The 12,355-nt window shown below is 36.9% G+C and overlaps 2 protein-coding genes across 3 annotated transcripts; one reads left to right on the plus strand and one right to left on the minus strand.

The window, feature by feature from the left end:
• The first annotated feature begins 33 nt into the window (after positions 1-33).
• Positions 34-4,550, plus strand: LOC107048576. The gene is made up of 2 exons (XM_015271803.1): positions 34-420; positions 3,658-4,550. The coding sequence occupies exons 1-2, from the start codon at positions 156-158 to the stop codon at positions 4,530-4,532; spliced, it is 1,140 nt and encodes a 379-aa protein (XP_015127289.1). The 5' UTR covers positions 34-155; the 3' UTR covers positions 4,533-4,550.
• A 1,077-nt stretch (positions 4,551-5,627) lies between these two features.
• LOC107048592 (adenosine deaminase 2) lies at positions 5,628-11,626 on the minus strand. 2 transcript variants are annotated; one of them, XM_015271824.2, is made up of 4 exons: positions 11,411-11,626; positions 10,704-10,856; positions 8,005-8,593; positions 5,628-6,424 (listed from the first exon to the last, which is right to left on the minus strand). In XM_015271824.2, exons 2-4 carry the CDS (start codon positions 10,732-10,734, stop codon positions 5,716-5,718), a joined length of 1,329 nt encoding a protein of 442 aa, XP_015127310.1. In that variant the 5' UTR covers positions 10,735-10,856; positions 11,411-11,626; the 3' UTR covers positions 5,628-5,715. The 2 variants fall into 2 exon arrangements, with proteins under 2 accessions (XP_015127310.1, XP_015127309.1); XM_015271823.2 differs by lacking the exon at positions 11,411-11,626 and having other exon boundaries at positions 10,704-11,388.
• Between the last annotated feature and the right edge of the window lie 729 nt (positions 11,627-12,355).

Below are 12,355 nucleotides of genomic sequence, written 5' to 3' on the forward strand. Positions count from 1 at the left end.
GATTGTTGACAGTTGGAAATTGATTGCGACTTTTTCAATAAAAATGGGCATTCGCGATAAGACGAATGTTTTTCATCACAAAATCGATGGGTTCGCTAATCATTTCAAGTGAACGTTTCGCAATGAAAAGAACGAACTTTAGTGTTCCGGCATAAATGAATTTATTGTTCATTTTTATTGTTATACCTGAGTGTGTGGGCCTCATTGCTAGTGAAGAGGAGGGAAATTTTGTGGCTGTTGGAGGGAATCGAAGGGCTTCAGTCTGTAAATTCGGTGATTATGAGTACTGGATGTTCAAGCAGAGGAGGACCTGGCCGGAGGCTGTTCTCCAATGCGAAAAAGAGGGTATGGAGATCGCCGAGGTCAGAACGATGGACGAGGCGAAGAGGCTTGCTCAAATTATGATGAGAAATCGACCGGGTAATTGAAATTATTGGTCACATTCATTTAATTAAGGGGATACGTCGGTGAAATTTAAGTCTTCACTGGACCTTGGGACCCATTAAACAGTTTATGATACGACGGAATACGGTAATAACTAGGGACAATCGCCGACTTGATCGATATTGCCCCGTGTAACCACGAAAAACTTCATTTTTTCGTGTTTTTCCTTTCAAAATGCTCCTTGCGCCGTAATTTTCATACGATTTTAGCTTTCTTTTAATGTTCATTACACTCCAAAGAATAAAGTTCAGGATCCGTTCTTCTTTATTCGCAATAGATCGTGAATAAATGAATTATGAGCATCTGGGGATTGAAAAAAAAAATTACTCAAAATCTGCTGATAGATGGCAGATAATTAAAAATTTTTGAGCCGTCGTAAATTAAAATCAGCTGAATGGAACCCAAGTTATTGAAACAAGTGGGAAATTGCTCCTGTATTGCGTATAGTATAGTTATTTTTGCTAATATTTTCCATTTTTTTTCCATTGTATATTATTCATAGCCTATTTTATTCGCTTGAATTGAATCAATTTCTTTCCAACTAATGGTTTTAGATTTTCCACTTAATGTAATGCTAAAATTTTCTGAAAATTTCTATGAAATATTATTAGGAATATTTCATTTATACTTAATTTAATGCTTTTGGAAAATCACATTTAAAGGAACCATCAGAAAGCTAACTTTCCGGGGAATTCATGAAAAATTGGAAATTTCTAAAAATTATCCTAAAAATCAAATTAACCGAGACAGTTACTGTAACCATCTTCTAACTTCGATAGAGTCGCACAGAAACAAACATATTAAGCTATGATTGAATTCATTTCAAGCGCAATATCCATAGATATCTGCGGAATTCCGATTTTCGAAAAGTAGGAAATTTTAGAAAAATTTCACAGAAATCAAAATAACGATTATTGCTATCGCTTCCATCTTCGAACTGGGTCAAAAGGACATTCCAATGAATTTTTTAAGCCGTGATTCAATGAATTTAGAACATTTTTTTACTTATCATGTTACAACTGAATTTTGAAAAAATTACAAAATTAAAAAAATTAATCAATGAATTGAATTTTGATTAATGGCCATGGATAGGGCTTCGTAATATCGACATTTGAGAAAAGAAAGATTCAATTTCATCCATTCATTAGCGAGAAATTAAAAAAAAAGTTTGTTACATAAACAAATACATACATACGAACGTGCGGACACCGTCTAAAAAATGCTTTTTCATCACGCTGTGACGAAAAGTGAACTTTTCGGCACGCTCCGCGTGCCTAAAAGTCCAATTTCTGCCACATTGTGATGAAAAATATTGTTCGTAACTCGTGAAAAAATGTTTTTTAGCTCGTGGGATTATATCACTCGCCTTCGGCTCGTGATATAAACCTCAGACTCGCCAAAAAACACTTTTTTGCACTCGTTACGAAATATACTATTTCTGTACTGCTTCTCACGATTTCTCGTCTGGGAATTGGTATTACATACTTCCTAAACTCGAAAACTTGAAAATCACTACAGAAAAATATTGTTCCTGGGCTGTTGCAATGGGGTTTTTTTACTCGTGTGACGTTGGCCAGTCCTCGCCTACGGCTCGGAGGCCAACGTCACACGAGTAAAAAACCCCATCGCAACACGTCGGAAATAGTACATTTCGTAACGAGTGCAAAAAAGTGTAAAAAACATTTTTTCACGAGTTACGAACAATATTTTTCATCACAATGTGGCGGAAATTGGACTTTTCGTCACAGCGTGATGAAAATACTATTTCGGACTTTTGGGATCATAATGGGTCAATATAACACAAAAAATAGGAAACTTAAATTTGAACGATTACAATGCTTCCATTCGGAAGCAAAAAAAAGGAAAAATCGTATCTCCAAAATGGATATGATTTTTTCTGTCGAGAAAATCTGAAAAAAATTGAGAGATAGTTTTTCTAGCCCTCCAATCCTAGAAAAAATCGAGATCAATTTTCAAAAAGGAAATGATGGTGAGAGTTAGCCGTTGACTCATTAGGCATTGAATACAGTCCCACCTTCGTACAAGATACCACAGGGACTGTAGGGGAATAAAATTCCGAGAATTACGTATCCCCTACTTTACTTGCGCTCGGAAGGGAAAATATTTTGATTTTATATTCTTCGTACAAGATACTATACGATCTTCATTTTTCATGATCATTTGAGTACGATTCCTGACGTAAAACACGAATGTTTGATTAGAAGGTATGGTTCCTTTTCAAAATAACAGTTTAGAAATTCGGAATAACTTAGTTTGTTAATAGGGGCCTGCGAGGCAAAATTAAAGACTTCCATTGGAATTTTGGTTTTCATAAAAATTAGGTGGAATCTTGTTTTGTTTTATCTATCTACCCATCCAAAAAATGTACGTAAAACACATGGTGCAATACGTGTAAAAAAATAGATATTTTATCAAGTTTTATGACACATTCTTTCAATTTTTTTTATTAACTGTAACGAGTACCCATTCGTTTTGAAATTCAATTGATGTGCAATTAAGGGTGCCAAGTGAATTTGAAAAAAGATTCAAAAAAAATTATTTCTTTCCCTCCATTATTGGAGAAATATGTATTCATCCATCTGACGAAATTTCCAACCCGCAACCGGAACTAGACATCGAGAAAATAAATGCGGAAAATCGTCTATTTCGCGTGACGAACCTCGAGAAAGCATGGGATCAAATGGGTACGGCGGGTTGAAATATCTCTCTTATTCACCCCGGTACCCCATTGTTTTTTGTCGCCATCACATTGAGCACATCATTCCCCATATCTTCAAATTTTTTCAAATTTTTCTTGAGTTCCTAGGGGGTTGAAACGTTCAATTTAATCAAAACTCCATAAGAGGCCGTGTATAAGACTGATTTTGTTTATTTAATTTCTCGATATCCATAAGTTCTAAAATTTTAAAATTGTCACCGATGTTCACCATCTGTCTAATACTATTAATTAAAAAAATTATAACTTTGTTGGTGAATGTCAATTTTCAAGGTCATCGCCAAATTCACTTGGCACCCTTAAGTTCTAGATCATAGATGCATATATTTCCAGTAATTTCTGCAATATCTCAATTTCATTCCCACTCAATTCTAGCCCCTTTGTCGAGTATCTTGTAGGGAGACCGGACTGTACCTAATCTAAAAAAACGAAAATTACATTTTCGAAAGTCTCAGTTATCGTTTCCCGCATTTCAGAAGCAATTGAGAGTGCATGGATCGGCGGCTACGCGAAGAACAAGACCCGCGGTATCACCTGGCGATGGATATCCACAAACGAGGAAATATCGCAGGCAATCCTGTGGAGGGGACCCCAAAAAACGATTAAAAAATCGTCAGTCAGGGGTTGTCTGCTGTTTGACTGGCACCACTGGGAGGAGCCGGCGTTCATCGAGTCGCCGTGCGATAGACGGCGGGAGTACATCTGCCAGCGGATGACGAACGATGCGGCTGCTCAAACCGAGAGACCCTCCGGCCATCAAGTGACTCCCACCACTTCGCAGACAACAACTCCTTCGACAGTTACGACCTCACCAATGACTACGAAAATTTCCTCGAGGATGAATATAAAATTCTCCTCAACATCAACGAAAATTGCTGATGATGACCGTAATTTTACAACAGTACTTCCCATGACTTTCATAAAGAGGAATAGAATTCAAACGACTACGGTGAAACTTTATTACCAGGAGAGAGAAAATGAGGATTATTACAATTATGACGAGATGGATGACTCGAGTAGATCAATGACAAGCACAAAAACACCGTTAGAACCCACAACGATAAAGACGACAAGTTCTCTTGTATTTTCTCCAGAGGGAGAAGAAGAAATTTCGGTCACGAGTCCGGTCGTTTTCCATGCGAAACCTGAACCGCGAAAGGACGCGAAGCCGGGGAAATCCCTGAAACTTTATTACGCGTTCGAGGGCCCAATCGTTGGGGGCTTGAATGTGAACGAAAACGGAGGATCAGATTCTCGTTCCCGGCGGAAGTATCAGAAGTACGTTGCAGTCAAGAAGAAACCATTCGGATCAATTCCTTCCCAGGTCAGAGAGAGAATTTTCTGGGGATGAGTAATTAGAGAAAGACTTAGGATCTTTTTATGCCGTTGTTGAACTCAACAAAATTGAAATTGTTCCTTTTTTTGAATTAGAGCTTCTTTCGAGATCATAGACTAGGTTTCTGGATCTCCGGCCTTTTTAGACTCTTGGGAATGGCTAGAAGTGACCGTGAAAACAAGTTAATCCATGATCAATTGGATTTTTTAGGATTTCTCGAAATCTTAAGGAGCTGGCGTTCTAAATGCAATTGCATTCATTTAGTGAGGAAAATTGCGATCCTTTGAAGTCCTTGATAATTCCCAGAATTCAATTCTCAACACGGAGAGAAATTTTATTGGGGAAAACGTGAATTTTTCCCCTATTTCTGTAAAAATTTCACGAAATCCCCGGAAATAGCAAGAAATTTTACCTTGACAGCACTAGAATTTTTCACAGCCGCTGAATTGTGATTTTTTCCAGTACTCGTATTAGAATTTTTCTAGAAAATTTCTCTCCGTGAAGTTTTTCCCTTTTTTCTCGGCTCTGGCGAAACCCCATCGAAGCCTAATCTCCTTTAATTAGTTTAATCAATTTTTTTAGGATTCCTCGAAATCTCCACGCATGAAAAAATTCAGTAGGAAACCTAGCGAATTCGCTAGAAAATTCTATTGGAATTCTACTGAAAAATTCTATTTGTTTTTTGCGCTAATTCTACCGGACATTCAACAAGAAAAAGTCAATAGATTTCGAATTTCTGTTTAAACTTTTCTTTTACATTTTTTCTACTAGAATTATTGGGCACAAAATTTTCCAAGTTTTTTCCGCTGGATTTTGTTTTGTTTTGCATTGTAGAATCCGAGTGAAAAAAATTTAGAAAATTGATGCCCAAGCATTCTTATAGAAAAAATCTCAAGAGACAAATTTAAACAGAACTTCGAAATCTATTGACTTTTTCTTATCGAATATCCAATATAGAACCAGCGCAAAAAACAAATAGAATTTTTCAATAGAATTCCAATAGAAATTCTATAAAAAACCCCGTAGAATTTCAATAGAATTTTCTAGCGAATTCGCTAGATTTTCTATTCAATTTTTCATACGCGAATCTCTCATCGAAATGAGTGCAGAGTCATTACAAAAGCAAAGATTGTGGTATCGTAAAAAATTTAATTTTTCATTTCCGTCCCATAGTAACAATAATAATAAAAAAATGAGTTCAAATTATTCCGCTGCTGAGTTCATTGATAAAACTGGTCCATTTCGTCCTCCAAATGTCCAAGGCGCGGGCTTGTTCATTCTGCGAGAGACAGCTGTAGATAATTGAGTTCATAGCGAGTTGTTTGAGTGCCCGTATGTCCGCATTTCCCGACATGATGCCCATGAAGGCCTCGTAGAAGTCGTAACTGAGTGCTCTGGAGCCCCAGAGACCTGGATCGTCGTTGGAAATGACCACCGGGACTCCCTCGGCGAACAACAAGGATGCTGGATGATTACGGAGGTCCTTCACCAGCCCCAGCACTTGATTCGAAATCGGGCAGACTTCGATAGCAATTTTATTCTTCTTGACGTAGTCCAACACCCTCTGATGCTTCATAATCGCGTAGCCATGGCCAATTCTCTTGGTATTGAGTAGCACAGCGTCGATCAAATTCTCGTCGGTACTCGTGCCGTACCAATTCGTCTCTCCGGCGTGGAAGAAAAAGTTTATCTCTTTTTTTAACTCGTTCAGTCTGTCAGCGAACGATCGCAATGGTTTTCCTTTGTCCTCTTGACCAGCCAAGTCAAACCCTGCGATGAAATCGGGGTAAGCCCGCTTCAATTCCACAACTTTGTCCATGAAACTGTGAACTTTGGCGTCGCTCAGCATTCGCCCTTTGGTGTATATTATTTTCGCACCGATGAAGTCGGGGTAGTCATTCTTGAATCTACGAGAATTTCCAAACCAAACTATTATTTTTGTGGTAATTTTGAACTAAAGATTTTGTTGGCCCAAACAAAACTTTTTTGGGAACTTGGTCGTTTTTCTCTCAGTGTACTTTGAAGATATATGTTTAAAGACGAATAATTAGCGCGAAAATATGAATTGTTTATTGTTCCTTTATCCCGCATACATTTAAAATGTTAAAAATAGTCGAAGGCCTCTAAATTTTGAGCTACAGAGCTTTCTTTTTTAAAATTAGAAAAAAAAATCTGTACAATAACAAGTACGAGATAGTTTTTTGAAATTAGACTTCTGTGTAGCTAATTTAGATTTTTAGATATAAAAAATTGCATCATTCTTGTAAAATAGCCAAAAAAAATTTCAAAATATTAAAAATATATTCTCGATTCTTTCAGAAATGTTTTTATGGCTATTTTACATGAATGGTGTTTTACTTAAAGAAACGACATTAACTGTGTAGGAGTCGAATTTCAAGGAACTAACTCGTAATTGTTATTGTGCACATCTTTTCAAAATTTCTGAAAAAAACAGCAGCTCAAAAATTAGAGACCCTGGAATTCAAGAAGTTTCAAGCGTCTGTGGGGCAAACGAACAATAAACAATTCATTTCTTTGCACTCATTATTCGTTTTTAGACATATATAATCGACCTTCAATGCATGAGAAATTTCACTTTAGTCTTTCCTTCATTACTAAAATTTTCTTGTAAACGCGTTAGGTTTTCTGTACATTATTTTTACTTGGGGAATCGAAACATTAAATGTTGTTGACGTGGATACGTCTATGGTTTCAATATCGGGGTTCATTTTGAGAAACGGTCCTTATGTGCAGCGCCATCTATTGGCATTCTAGAAAATTCTAGACATTTCGAGGTAATTCGAGAAGTTTCTGGAAATTTCGAAAAAAATTCAAGGAGTTTCTAGAAATTTCGAGGAAATTCAGGGAGTCTCTAGGAAATTCGAGAGAATTCAGAGAGTTTATAGAAAATCCGAGGGAATGCAAGGAGTTTCTAGGAAATTCGAGAAAGAAGGAACGACCATAGACGTATCCACGTACGATTATAGCTGTATCAAAGATACACACTGACAACAACAAAGGTTTTTGAGAAATACGTCTTTACTTACATCAAGAAACTTCTGACTTGAAAATTTTCAAGAGTAAAATATCTTGCAGTAAGAAATTAAAAACTTTCGTCAAGTAATTTTGTATTTGTCCTAAATACGAGGACAATTTCTTGACGACAATAAAGCGTATTTCTTCAACCAAGTAAAATTGAATTAATTCATTTAATAATTTTTTTGCGTCAATTCTAAAATATTTCAATGCTAAAACCACTTTAATTGACTTGAGAATTCGTGTTGTTGATATAAAAAAATTGTCCTCATCTTTCGGACAAGTGTAAAATTTCTTGACTTAAGATTTTGTTTTCTTAGTGTGAGATATTGTGGCTTGGTAATTTTCAAGCGGCGAATTTCTTGATACAAGTAGGGAAGTACTTCTCAAAAAAGACTTATTTTCTCAGTGCAGCCGCCTACAATTTTCACTGAACTTTGATTAGCCTTACCTCTGTGTAACCTTTTCGAAAATACCCACGACCTCTATGTCACTGTACTTCCTTCCATCAAGATCATAAAGTTTTGGAACTCCGGATTTCACCTCCAGGTACAGAACATTGTCATCATATAATTCTTTGAGTCCCTGATAGAAGTGATCCTCGGCGACAGGTCTGTAGCCGATAATCGGCGTGATGAAATCAAAAATCTCCTCAAACCTCATCCAGGCAACATCGATATGTGAATATACCTCCTCAGGATCCTCTACGATCATCGTCAGCTCCTTTCGAATTCTGTCGTTAGTGGATTGAGCAAGTGCTGAATTATTTCTGAGATGACTCAAGAGCTTCCAGTTGCAATCCCTCGACGGATTTTGGAAAAATTGGAACGAGAGTTCACCGTTTCTATCGCAGACGTACAAATTCTCCCTGAAAGTTGCGTTGTAGATCCAGTCGGCGTGGACCATTGCTTTGTGATGGACATGCAGAACTGCACCCTTTGGAAGCTTCTTAATTATTTCGAATACTCGGGATTTTTCAATGTCCCCGAAGGCTTCCAGGAAATTCCTTGCTGGGAGGAATACGTCGGGGTTTAGAAATGCTGGAAATAGAGAAATGTGATTAAACCATTTTGGAATTCAGCAGCGAAGCGGTAAAACAGTTCAAGCGGATTTTGACTATTGGCCGGTTTTCAATGAATATCTCAAAATCTAAGGGAGGTAGCACAATTTTTGTTAAGAGCTTTTGTGTAGCCCTTAATTCGTTCTATAAAAAAGTTCATTATGAAAATTTCCTTATCTCCCGTAGATTCGGAGATATTCCTCGAAGACTTAGCTAAAAGCGAAATCGACTTGAATCGTTTTACGATATATTTCATTTTTAATCGTCGATAGATGATAAATAGAAGAGAGAATTCAAACAACAAGAAATCAATGTCATCATATATCTGTAGTGAAGTGGTAAATGAGGATAAGTGCAATTTTTTTGAAAAATTTTCTACACGGAGGTCAAATTCTGCGGAAGATGTAGCAGTTTGCAACAATTGGGTGGAGATGTCACCCGCGCACGGAGAGAAATATTCAATAAAAATTGCGTATCTTTACCGTAATTCCGGAGCGAAATATGGTTGTAGGAAATTTTACGGAACTGTCGAGGAATTTTTTCAGAGCGTTCCGTAATTTTTACCTGAATCTTCTGTGAAAAATTACGATACCTTCACTCAAATTTTCTGAGTCAATTCCGTAATCGGTGAGCGAACTGTGAGTTCCGTAATTTCTACTGAACATTTCTCTCCGTGTATTGCTTGAATCAAAAGTTCTTTCAAACGTGCACGGAGAGAAATATTCAATAAAATTCTTTCCGTAATTCCGGAGCGAAATGTGGTTGTAGGAAATTCTACAAAACTATCACGCAATTTTGACCTAAAATCACGGAATTTTTCCAGAGCGTTCCATAATTTTTACCTGAATCTCCTGTGACAAATTGCGATACATGAACAGAAATATTTAATAAAAATTACGTATCTTTTCCGTAATTCCCGAGCGAAATGTGGCTGTAGGAAATTTTACGGAACTGTCACGGAATTTTTCCAGAGCGTTCCGTAATTTTCGCCTGAACCTCGTGTGAAAAATTACAATACCATCACTTAAATTTTCTGAGTCGATTCCATAACCGTCGAGTGAACTGTGAGTTCCGTAATTTTTATTGAACATTTCTCTCCCTGTGGTCAAATTTTTGAACTCTCCTGAAATAGTTCCATTTTTGCACTTATCCTAGTTTATCGCTTCGGTCCGGATATGAAGATTGAATGAAAAAATCGAGCGTTTTCACCAATAAATTTCATTGAATTTTGATTGAAAAATTATAATCATGTTTTGCGCGGATTTCTGTTCAAACCGTTGGAAAGGATTTATCAATACTACATAAAATCTATTTTATCCCACTTACGGAATACCCCACACGGGATAGAATACCCTAAGCAAGTATCGATTTACACACGGAGAGAAATATTCAGTAAAAATGACGGAACTCACAGTTCCTCACCGAATACGAAATTGACTCAGAAAATTAAAGTGACGATATCGTAATTTTTCATAGGAGATTTAGGTGAAAATTATGGAACGCTTTGGAAAAATTCCGTGATTTTAGCTAAAAATAACGTGACAGTTCCGTAAAATGTCATACAACCACATTTCGCTCTGAAATTACGGAAAATATATGTAATTTTCATTGAATATTTCTCTCCGTGCAGTTATTGTTTTTGTTGAATCGAGGAATCTTTTCCCCGAGACCGAATTTCCCGGACAAAATTTCTCCGAAAAAATTCCCCCGCAGGCCTCTCACATCTTGAAAGCAATTGTAGATACTTATTATAACGTGGAAAATGCAAATGACTATTTGAAGAGCATCGCAAATATTATGAACTCTTAAAGCAAGCAAGCATTTGCATTCATATCATTAAGCAATTAGTTTGAGTCAATGCTTATTGCCTTGATGCATGTTATTAGGTGTGAATTCTTATTGTTTATTAAAGACTGTGACTTTCTTGCAAAACTGCTGTGTGACAATTTTGTTATGTCTTTCCTCTGTCCATATATTCAAAAAGGAAATTGTGTCCGGGGAAATTTTGTTCGGGGACATTTTGTCCAGGAAATTCTGTCCGGGGAAAATATGTATCTCCTACCACCGTTTTTGTTGTGTTAGTCACAGACCTTTGGCGATCTCCTCCTTTTTGTGAAGCATCAAACGTGTATTGGCAATTCTCTCCTTCCCCTCTAACGGGAGATTACCGCCGATGGATTTTACTTCCTCCTCGTGTAGAATATTATTCCGCAGAGCCCAGTAATTCGGAGTTGTAGTTGGCACTGACGAAACCAACACAGCAGATAAAATCGATAGAACAATGATTCTTTCCATCATTGTTGAAGAATATGGAACCGGTAATTGCAAATAATAATGAAAGTAGGAGAGATCAGACTCGACGTTTTTCGGATTCGATTCGGCTTTTCGGTTCGAATAATTAAGCTGATTTTTTGGCTGATGATTCTTCAGCTAAAATTACAACGGCCAATAATTTCGGGATATTCGCATTTACCAGAGTTCAACGTTCAAATGCACCAGTTTTAAATGGCGCTGGAGTTTTTAGAGCAGATTAATTACACTATAGAGAGTATTTTGAAACATCTGTCCTTCCAACCGTGTCAACATTTGACAAGTAAACATTGCTCACGCTCACTGCTCACTGCTCTTTACATACTCTCTTCGCCCTGATAGGACTCTTCAGCGTGCAAATTCTAACGTGGATTACCTTTTGCGTATTTAATGTGTTACATAAAATCGTGGCCTCATTGCGAATGATTAAATTATTGAGAATGAATTGTAGGTGGAGACTTGGATTGTGACGGTAATAAATTCCTACCTCGCTGTTGATTCTGAAATCGTTACAGGAACGAGTGATTTTGAATAAAGGAAATGAACTTTCACGGAAAAGAAACGATTACGGAATTTGTAATCACCTGATTACCGGATTCGTAGTATGCACTTTTTGAAAAAAATTGAAATTTCATTGACTGTTGATTAGTAGTTTTTCGGAGAGTGACATTGAATGTGATTCAAGGGGTTACGTCGGTGGAATTTAAAGTCTTCACTGGGCCTTGGGACCCATTGAACAGCTTGTGAGATATGACGGAATATGGGAATAACTTGGAAAAATCGCAAACCACGAAAAACTTAATTTTTGCTTTTTTTTACGTTCAAAATGCTCTCTGCGCCGTATACATCGGCGCATTAAAATCAAAGGGGCGTAAGTGCCATTTCTCTGAGATTTTTTTTCTCTTAATACCAAAGGGGCGTATGTTTTTTTTTCCTTCGAAATGGAGTTTTCTCAACTTATGAAAGGTTTTTTGTGGACAAATTTCTGAAGTGGCAAATGGACGTAAGTCCGACTAGCAAGTACTGAAGGGGCGTATCTCCAGCACATACGCCTCTTTCTTTTTATACTTTTTGTTTCTTTTCTAGCTCATATTGAGAATGAATAATTCCAAAGGGGCGTAACTCAGGCACATACGTCCCTTTGTTTTTGAAGCAATAATCACAGAGGGGCGTAACTCCAATATATATGTCCCTTCATTTGTTACTGTTCGTTCCTATTGATTCATCAAGTATAAACGGAATCACATGCACTACAGCCCTAATAATAAATAATATTTGATTCTACATTAACCTCCCCTCCCTCCCTCTCATCATGAATGTTCAAATTATTTCCCTTTGATTTTTTGCTTGAATGAAACAATTTCATGAGAAATATCAGTAACTAAACTAAAATTTTCTAAAATTTTCTTCTAAATTTATTCGATTTCATTCA

The sequence above is a fragment of the Diachasma alloeum genome, unplaced genomic scaffold, assembly GCF_001412515.2.
Source record: "Diachasma alloeum isolate Michigan unplaced genomic scaffold, Dall2.0 Dall_scaffold_00195, whole genome shotgun sequence".
Lineage (NCBI taxonomy): Eukaryota > Metazoa > Arthropoda > Insecta > Hymenoptera > Braconidae > Diachasma > Diachasma alloeum.

Coding starts and splice junctions, on each gene's coding strand:
- LOC107048576 (XM_015271803.1), top strand. CDS start 156: ATGAATTTATTGTTCATTTTTATTGTTATACCTGAGTGTGTGGGCCTC. Junction 421..3,657: donor TATGATGAGAAATCGACCGG/GTAATTGAAATT, acceptor CCCGCATTTCAG/AAGCAATTGAGAGTGCATGG.
- LOC107048592 (XM_015271823.2), bottom strand. CDS start 10,911: ATGATGGAAAGAATCATTGTTCTATCGATTTTATCTGCTGTGTTGGTT. Junction 8,594..10,703: donor AAAGGAGGAGATCGCCAAAG/GTCTGTGACTAA, acceptor CTCTATTTCCAG/CATTTCTAAACCCCGACGTA. Junction 6,425..8,004: donor TTCGAAAAGGTTACACAGAG/GTAAGGCTAATC, acceptor AAATTCTCGTAG/ATTCAAGAATGACTACCCCG.